The following is a 10062-nucleotide window of genomic DNA, read 5'->3' on the forward strand; positions in this document are numbered from 1 at the left end:
AGGAATGAGTCAATTCTTTTCTTTTCAATTCTCTAGGTCCTCCTAGTGACTAAGGGCCAACGAATCGTTAGTCATCCAACAATGTACATTTTTAATAAACTTATTTTATTATAAGTCTTACGAGTTTTCCCGTGACATGTTCGTCGTCATGGGCTAGGCACTTAGCTACCGTTTCTCGAAAGCACTTCACAGCGACAGGCAAGTCGACGTAGACTCGCGTGCATACCGGGTGTCCTCGTTACAAAGTTACCTCGCTTTCCTGTCTGTTCGCGAGGTGTAAATTCGTGGACGTAAATCTTTTATTTCCGGGAGATGGTGAACGGTTCGAGCGTCGAAACGAGTCTTCCTTCTACGCGTTCGCGACGAAAATATTTATCCGTTCCCGTCGCCTCCGCGCGTTCCCTCTTGGAGGGTCTCGCGCGAGAAGCGGCTAGCCGTCGACGCGTTTTTCGCAGGAACGTCCGAGTCCTAATCCGCTTGGCGAACTTTCCGCGTAAATAAATTTTTAACGAGATACACGCGCGGTTTCGGGTGCAGGTCGCGGCCTCGTACGAGTTTCACGACTCGACGGCTGCTTATTTCTGGTAATTAACTCCTCTACATGCAGCCACTTGTTCCCGGGAGTTGAACCGACGCGCTTACAACACCGTTTTTGCCGCATGAAATTTCTTCGCCGCCGGTTTTTTCCTTTCTTTCCCGTGGCCGTGGGCCCTGTCGACCAGCGCCGCGCGATTTTACAACGAAATCCTTTCAACGTAATCGTTCATACTTCGCCGCCGGACCGTGAGCCCGAGCGAACCGGTAGTTTGACGAATTTATGATTTTTTTTTCACGACCAGTTGCCGGCAGCCGCGAATTTCCAGCAATAAACCTGATTGCGGGTCGGTGTTACCCTTTCGCCGTTATTATTTCGAAAAAATTTTTCCAAACTTCCAAACTCCCCTCTCGCCGCGCTTTATCGAAAAAGGACGAAGGGCGTGACTTGGGAAGACCATTAAGCAAATGGAGCAAGAGACAGGTTGTACCCGGGCAACTGGAGATTGATTGTTTAGACACCGACAAGGGTGAAGAGAGCAGCGGAGAGCGTGGCTACGGAGAGGGTATTTAAGAGAGTGATTAGAGGAAAGCCTTGTTGTGAAGGAGTGACAGGGGAAAAGAAAACACGGGGCCAAGATTACAAGACACGTTCGAACAAACACGCCAGTCTTCGTAATTCAAGTTAGTCCCTTCGTAGTTAGTAAAAATAAAGCATGAGATTGGACAGACCACTCGCGTGTCTCGTGACTCAACCGAAACCGTGACACCGGGTGCTCTGTGTTCCCGAGAGTCGAGGAAAATCGAATTACTCGTCGACTCGAATCCGTCGAGTCGTCGTCCGCTTGGAATCACGGCGAAAGTCGAGGAATAACGAGTTTCCACGAACCGCGGAACCCCATGCGAGCTTGTCAGAGGAGAAAAGCTGCGTTAACCCTCGACCGAACGCGAATAAAACAAATCGATCGACATTCTCGAACGATTACGATCGTTTACACGCCGATACCGGCTCCCCTTCTCGCGTCCTATCGGCGAAGGATCCCGCAGGAACAACGAAGGGACTCGGTGAGGACCGGTGGCGCGGTAGGCAGGTTCGATCCCCGTATTTATAGACATCCTGGAAAAGAGCAGAGAAACGAGAGAAGAAGAAGTAAGTTATGCGACGTTTGGCCCGCCCCAGCCACTCATTCGGCGACCATAACTCTCACGGAGTGACAGCTCCGAACGGAAGGGTGTGTGCCGCCCTCCGTCCGCGAGAAGAGGGAAATTGAATGCCTTCGCAACCCCTCCTCGCGACTTCTCTCTTTTCCACGCCATCTGGTCCTCCTTCTTCCTCTCTTAACACCGTCACTGTCAAATTGATAACCGCTTCTTTCGAACCGCCGCGCCGGTTAGACGTCTCCTCCAGGAACTCCGTCAGCTTCCGGGGAAGTGGAGGAATGCTCGCGGGAGAAAGCAGACACCCTCTACGAGGGTATTACGCTCGCGGGACAAGTTGATTTCGACGATTTAAATAATTTATGCGACACTTCTAAGTCCGGAGAGTGGCGACGAGAACGAGAGGAGTGGTCGCGAGCGAATCGAGAGCGAGGATTTGTTGCTCCAGGGTCATCCGCGGTGGGGAAGATATTAAGCGAATTAGGCGAAGAGGGGTGGCGTAGGTTTTCGGTGGACGGAGGAATGGAAAAGAAAGAAGGAGCGAGATCGGCCAAGAGTCAGGCGAACAACGAGATCTTCTATCTCGCTGGATTTAATAATTCCACCTCGGCTCGCCTTTGTTAACTCTACAATTATTATTAATGACGATGTACGAGAGGGTCGTGGTCTGGCTCTCGCTCTTTCTCTCTTTCCCAAGTTTCCCTTCTCTGCCGGCGTGAATGTAAATTAATTACTCCCCGGGTCTTTCGCGAAAAACATATTAAGCGCCCCACCTTATTACGGCACGATATTACGGCATAAATCATGACTCACTTACGGATTACTATTTTTCATACGCCCCCTTCCCCCGTGGCTAATCGAAATCCCGAAAATCTCCGGGAGCTGAACCAAATCCGCCGGGCGAATAACGGTTAATGGATTTCGGAATGAAGAGGCATTCGCCTTATCCTGTCGCGAATTACTCGCGGGATTGCTTATCTTTCCACCCTTTTGCGCTTATAAGACCGGTATACCGCGCGTAACTCCAGCGGTACCCGGAAAATTCGAGCACGTCAAAAATCCGTACGAGGCGAGAGCGAAAATGCATGCGGAGAGGAAGGAGTATCCCGCGGAGCGGTAATAACACGGCCCTCCTTAATTGCCGTATTATGACAACGCCCAGCGCGTTTTATTTACTTAACGGAATTAGCAGGTGGACACCTGCGGTGCCGTTTTTCTCCATCCCCCACGGTAACACCGAAACCTTTCCGCCCCGCGTTGCTGCCGAGCAAAATTAGAATGGATGTTTGTAGGAGCGACGACCACGAAGACGACGGCTCGCGTTTCGCCCCTCTGGCGACGCCGGGCACCCTTCCCGAGAACGGCGCGAGCACCGAAACACGGTTTTCCACGATATCGCCGAGGTCCACCGAGCCATTTTCGTCTCTTTCAGAGAAAACAAACAGTCGTTGCAGTCGGAAGATAACGCGACTCGATCCCGCGAGGGCGCATGCGCGTGGCCGTGGCGCCGGGACGGCTGGAAAAACGGAAGTACTACTTTTACTCGGCCCTTTCGTCCCCCTTTTGCTTAACCACCCCGTCCTCCCACCCTCCGCGGTCTTTTTGCACCCTACTCCGCAAGCCTTACGGCCGACCCTTCGCTATAACCACCCCTTAGGCGTGACCCATCCCCGCTGTCTTGAAATCACCGTCTCGAGTTGCGTGCAGCGCTTACTTCTCCCGGGGGTCGAAGCTGCAACCCCTTTTACACGTACGTGCCTCGCAGCGAGCATGTGTTACGCTCGCCTTCGTGGCCTGGATTTATCAAAAGCGAGCCTACGTCGCCGCCGGCCCCGAGACCAGTGTTTCTGACCTCCAGAAACCCTTTCTCGAGCATAGCTGCGCGATACGCGCCGCTCCTGCCTCGTCCACTCGTCGGACCTTCGCGGCCAGCTTGTACCCCGTGGCTAATCGCGTGTATAACCTTGTCTGTCTTAATTACGCGATAAGCAACGGGCAATTTTCCGGTTTGTCCGGGTTTTCTTCCCTGTCTGTATCGTCTTCTCCGTTAATTCCGCGTTAATCGCGTAATTCATATCTGGCTGACGATTTTGCTTCGAAATTCGAAGAATTCTATTACTCGATGGCCGATTTTACATTACTCCATTGGATACGATATTCTTTCCTTCCTACCACTTTCGTCTCTCGCGTAAAACTCTCTCATCCACTCTTCGAGCTGCCCTTTTAACAGCTAGGTCCTCTTTGTCAATCCGCTGTGCAGATCAAGCCGATCGACACTTCGTTTCGCGACTCCAGTTGTCGCTGCTACGTGCTCGTCACTTACGTCGCCTTATCGGTAACCGGAAGTCGCCTACTCTTACAGATGGTACGACAAATAGATGATGCAGCATTTAACACTATGCCATCCGGTGACACCACGTTGGTGTCATGCGAAAACTATCGGGCAAATACCGATGACAGCACGTTGGTATCGTGATGAGTCAGCGTCAAACAAAAGATTCCCGATTCGACGTGTGGACGTCATAGTGTTAATAGAGAAATAAGTTTCCAAGGAATAAGCCGAGATTTGAGCGATGAACGCGTTAAATCTGTCGAAGCTCGTATCCAGAAGGTGCCCTTTAAGAAAGAACTTCTTCGATTCCTGCGCAATCACTGGCGAGATACGCACAGGGTTTCAACCCCTTCGAAGACGACACTCGACCCGGGGAATATAGCGTTTGCTCTCGCGGGCTAGACTTATGAAAATACGGATCCCACGTCGGATTGACGGCCACCCTCGGGGTCGAAAGTCGAGGATTATTACGCTCGACGTCGACGTCTGACAGTTGACGGTTCCCTCGCTCCCAGTCTCCACGGTTCGACCTTTCCGGGTGCATCTCTGCAGCAACGGGGCGTCGATTAAGTCGATTGCCAGCCACTCGGAGCTATCTAGCGATCAGCACGAATCGCAGACGTCGGCGAGGACGTCTGAAGGAGTCGAACTCGAGCTTATCCAGCGCGACTCGCTTCTGGCACGTGATCAAGCCTGACGGAGTCGCGCGAACGGGCTGAGGGAACAGATGTCGGGACGGTTCGCTTGGGAATGTTTACGCGGGCTGGATTTTATATCCGAGAGACATACGACGCACACGTGCAGCACGACGGCCCCTTTGTCGTGCCAGCGATTCGACGTTTAAACAAACTCCGCGAAAGTAGAGACGCGCGCGGTGTTAATGACGCCGCGACCCGTACAAAGCCGTGACAAATTGCAACGATCACTGCAGCGACTTGTTGTGATGGACGCGTCTCGCTGTGACTCGCGACACTCGCGATTTGCTCGCAACTATGCGACGTGGAACGATGCCGGGCGAGATGGAGCTTCGGAATCGAGGGAGTATTCTACGACCCGCGGTGGTCCGTTGTCCCTCTGTGATTTTATTCGATTACGAGGAAGGGGAGTAATTGGCTGCAGCTTGGCCATTCGGACGCTGCGAGCTGGGAATAATTGTTATAAATGAAGCGATCATCGCTGGGACGAATGGTGCGACAAATTAGGGAAGAATGCGCGCGGAGCGTGCAGGCAACTGTCAATCGGTATTGCGCGAGTCGATGTACGATATCTTCTTTGTCAACGCAATTATCCAATCGCGTGCCTCTGTTTCGAACAGCTAACCCACGATTCCTCCATATTTTAACGCGATAAATCACGTATATACGCGAGGGAAGAAAGCGACTTCACCCTTGAGCAAGACTCTGCCAACCCTGGCCCGGCAGGAAATTCCGAAGCCGATCAAAGTTAGCCAGCCGTGTATAGTCTACACGCGAAGTTAGGTTCACTGGGGCCGGCGAGAATCGAAGGTGGCCGGAATCCCGAGGCCCGGGTCTTGGAATGCGTCGAATTCGCCGGAAATTCTGAACTGTACGAGGACCACGCGTGACGCGGCCAGCGCGACTGACTCATTTCAATTAAAAAATTACGCCGCTGGATTCCGTGGATTCTCAAGGTGCTGACCCTCGCGTGAAATTCCGGCGAGCTGGCCCGAAATCGGCACGGTATGCCAGCCGCGCCATAACGCTTTAATTGTCGCTCGGTTATGTTAATACGTCGACAATTTCATCAGCGGTGCGCGCGTACCTAATGGATCTGCGGATAATTGGAAGGGAGGAGGGTTCATGGGGATTCGAGGGAGGCAACGGACCGATGACAATGCCATAACGCAAGAGGGCTTTCGCGTAACGATTCTCCCACCCTGGACACGCTCGTGCGCTGCTCCTACTGTCGTCGACAATATGCAGGGAACGCGCACACGCGTGCAGGCGTACACGATCGTCGGACGTTTGCGCGGTGAACGTACACGTTTGGATAGATGTTATTGTTATCGGAGGGCAATTCGATTGCATGCTCCCGCGAAGTAAGGAATTACCCGGGCCGACTCGCGATTTCCATCGAGAACGACGCGGTGGATACGAATTGCCATAATTAAGCGGCAGTTAGTAGCGGGGGTGAAAAAACGCGTGAATCAGATGGTGCATCGAATAGTACGTTCTGAAAATAAAGCACTTTCTACACGCCTCGTTCCCACGAATCAGCCGCGTGATTCATGCGAATGGAACGGAGAGTAGCTCTTTCCATAAGCAAGATGGAGAAAAAGCGATAGAGACGAAGTCGCTGCCGCGCGATGGGAAATGATCGCGAGCTCGCTCCACTTCCTTCCTCCACACTGACACACGCGTTTACGTGTTATCCGCGAGATCATTCCAATTCTGCATCGCGGTCTTTCGAAACTGCACGGGTACGTAATCCGATGAACGCGAGAGCGAAATTCTTTTTCCAACTCTGGCAAGGATTTATAAAATCATTCGGAAGACAGAGGAGACATGACACCTGGCCGCGACTCGCGTGAAAGAAGGAGCAGAGGAACTCGAAAGGTTTCGCGTGATCCGGGACACGCGCGGCAGCCGGTAGCCACCAATCACGGGCAACCGAGCAGGCCTGGTACCGCGGTTTGCTCCTTTTCTCGCGGCAGCTTCGCGAATCATGTCCAGTGGCGCACGCAAGGCGGACTCAGGCGTGTCGCGTGGCTTCGCGTAGCGCAGAGAGCTCGAACGCTGAATCGAATACGCGAAACCGAACGCGACTACCGCTCGGTGCCCGCTCCCACCCTCTCGGCCCACTTGGGTGCGTGCAGCACGCGCCTGTGTGCAAGCCGGCGCTACGCGTGCACCGGCGGAGCCGCGCGCAGACCGCAATCCGACCGACGTACAACATGTTTATGTATCGCAGGCAACATTAACATTGCAATTTATGCGCGCTTTAACTGGCCCGCAGCCCTTCCACCCCCGCCCTCCGCCGCTCCGCAGCCGGCTGGTCCGCTTAACACGACCGCGAATTTACCAACGCGGTTCGACGTACAAGTTCACTCACCGCAGGAGGGCCGGCTATCTCTGCTCCCTCGTCGCCACGGTTTCCCTTCCTCGCCTAGGCTTCCGCGCGCACCACCCTCTGTATTTTCCTCGATTTCGTTACTTATCGTTTCCGTCCGTCGCCAGCGCCGACTTACGATCCGCTCGCTTATTAAATCTCGTGCAACCACCGCTATACCCCTCGCTCTCGCGCGTTCGACTCGGCTCCGCTCGGTTCACAGACGCGATGAAATGCGCGGGTCGTACAGGTCGAGATTCGAGAGAATTCTCTGCAACGACGGGTAATTTCACCCCGAACCCTCGCGGGTTCGACGCTGTTTATCGGCGTCGGGATTCTGCCCGGTTCTTACGTCGCTTAACCGCTCGCATCCTTCAAAATGCCCGCGCGAGCCCGCTCGGCGATTCCCATCGTTAGACGCGGAGCGTCGCGATAAATTTCAATCCTCGCCGAGCGTTCAGCTCGCAAGAACGCCTCGCCACCTTCCCACCCTTGGCCCTTCGCTCTCGTGTGCTTCGACAAAAACCCCAGCCCGCCCACTCCATTAAACATTCGGCCGGGCCGGGCGTAGATTTATTTCTTTCTAAAACTGTTACGTGTATCGCGGAGAGGCCGAGGCGCGTAAGCAGACCGAAACGTCGGGGCCCCATTCGTCTTTCGCGATCCCGGTCGCTGGCTGACGCGCGCTTTCAGCCACGGGGGTGTGCGAAATACCACGTTTCGTTGGTCACCCCCGCTGCGTGGCTCGATTTCACGAACGAGTACGTAAGAGCCGGCAACTTTGCAAGTTTCTCGGCCTGTTTACCTGACGGCCGAGGGTCGACTCGGTATCCCAAGTCAATGGGATGGAAAGCAAGCGGAGTAGAAAGCGTGGTTGAAATGCGCCGGGTCTCTAGGAAGCATCGCGAGGGATCTCGGTTCTCGCGCGGTTTTTATCGGCCGACCCGAACGGGCACAGCCTGTTACCACCGCGAGAATTATGGTCTCCGATGTAAACACGTATTTCCACCTCGCACGAGCGAGGAGCAGAACGGTGGGATCGATTTTCTGCCACCGGGACGTGTAACATACGCCGCCGAAGACAACCGTTCGATCCGCTCCGGTACGCTTCGCGTCTACCGGTTGCTGTACCTCGTTGGGAATCAATTGGCTGGTTAAGGATCTCGGCTAGCTCTACCCACCGTGGTTATCTATTCCGTCCCTCGTATCTTATTATTCTCTCCATTTTTACCACGGTGCGCTGATTTTTACCTCCTTCGTAATAGAATCGTGGCACTCGAGGACGCCATATATCTCGAGTATTATTCACGGCGAAAGTATGGAACGTACGCTTTTGAAATCTAGCCAAGATTACCGGTAAAATTAGACGCGAGTGACGCCGCGTAAAAGCACCGACCTTGGACTTAACCTCATTGGAACAGGGTTCACCGAAGTAGTCCCGCGAAATCCCGAAAATGCTCAGTCTCCGACACTCGTGACGCGTTCCAATCGAGCGGGGACAAGCCGTCCGAAGGTTCCCGGTAGCGCGACCGACAGTGCCCTGCCCGGTTTTTACCGAACCGTCGTCTCGCCGTCAATTAGGTCTAATCGAGAGCCGTCGATGAGGAGACGCGCAGCGAGCGACGCCTGAATAGTTAAACGGCGCGAATTCCGATCGAACATCCCGTCCCCTGCTCGCGTATACTCACATATGTCTATGGTTCGTCCTCCGCGGGGACAGAGGATCAATAGGTAGAAGATGAGGCACGTGTGCAGGTAGTCCATGGTGGCGTCGATGGATGGTCCGCTATCCAGTGGTCATCGAACTCTCATAACCGTATCTGCAAGAACACAGCGAGAGGCAGAGATGAGAAAGTAGCTCGCGACGAGGAAGCGTGTGGTAAAGAGGAAAAGGCGAGACGAGCGAGTGGGACGAAATCGCGGCGGGATCGTTACGGGGCACGCTAACATCGGCCTGTTGGCCTGTTGTAACTGGTGGAAGAAAGCGATTAAACGTAAGTTGCCGAGAATCAGGGAGCTCGGTCGGGGTACGAGGAAGGCGGAGGGGCCGAGGGCCAAGCCGAACGTAGAAAAACAGGCTGGAAAGGGCCATTTCGTGCTTTTCGCCGGGGTGAAATGGCGCGGCTCTCGCACCGGACAGATATACGACCGGTACAGCAGCCGCGGACAAAGAGCTACATTCACGCCAGCAGCCATTACGCGTCATTATCGAGATTAGGATCGGGAGTTCGGCCGGTGGAAAGAGCGGCAGAGGGGGCGGTAGAGGGAGAGGAGGATGGAAAAAGAGACGGTACTGCGTGAGATAACAGGGAGCGAGAAAGAACGTACGGAGAACGCCGTGGGGCCCTTTGGACTGGGCTGTTCTTCTCTTCAACGAGGGGGCGAACTCGTGTGTACCGGATGGCGATGGGGCTGGAGAAGGGTGAGCCACGCGAGGGAGCCAGGGAGGAGAGGAGGAGGAGGAGGTGGAGGAGGTGGAAGAGCAGGACTGTACTTTATTCACCGTGGTGCCGTCGTGGCGCGTAGCGGAGAAAAAAGCAAGGAGGGATCCTGGCGTGGAGAGCATAGGCGAGCCTTCACTTTTTGGCTAATTAACGGCAGTTTCTTCGACTACCGACTACTTTGCGATGCTTATCTCGCAAGTTTAGGGACCCCCTTTCGTGCGTGGCTCGTTATTCAACGACCCGTGGAAAAAATCCCGGCTCGATGACGCGTTTCTTGCCTCTTTGCTGGCTCTCCGCGCGTATCTCGCTGCCATCGCGAATAATCTCGAATCGTTGTTCGAGTGGACGCACGAGGCGACACGGATTCCGTCGGTAATTCTTCGGAGATGGTCGGAGCAGCGTGGAAAAAGGTTGAGAGCCGAGTGATTTTAATGAAGTCGTCGCCGAGAGATCGAGAGAACGATCGTCCCCGAGGAATCGTCCGGAGAATCCGTGGCCCTTGTTCCCCGCGTCTGCTCGTGTACG

General features: G+C 54.2%; 1 protein-coding gene across 1 annotated transcript in view; it reads right to left on the reverse strand.

The window, feature by feature from the left end:
• LOC108546964 (discoidin domain-containing receptor 2) overlaps window positions 1–8866 on the reverse strand; it is a 34478-nt gene extending 25612 nt beyond the window's left edge. Inside the window, exon 1 of the mRNA XM_017899278.1 lies at window positions 8782–8866. Within this exon, the coding sequence (XP_017754767.1) occupies window positions 8782–8857 (76 nt within the window). The 5' untranslated portion in view covers window positions 8858–8866. The remainder of the gene's footprint in view (window positions 1–8781) is intronic.
• Between the last annotated feature and the right edge of the window lie 1196 nt (window positions 8867–10062).

The sequence above is a fragment of the Eufriesea mexicana genome, unplaced genomic scaffold (assembly GCF_001483705.2).
Source record: "Eufriesea mexicana isolate 0111107269 unplaced genomic scaffold, ASM148370v2 scaffold879, whole genome shotgun sequence".
NCBI lineage: Eukaryota > Metazoa > Arthropoda > Insecta > Hymenoptera > Apidae > Eufriesea > Eufriesea mexicana.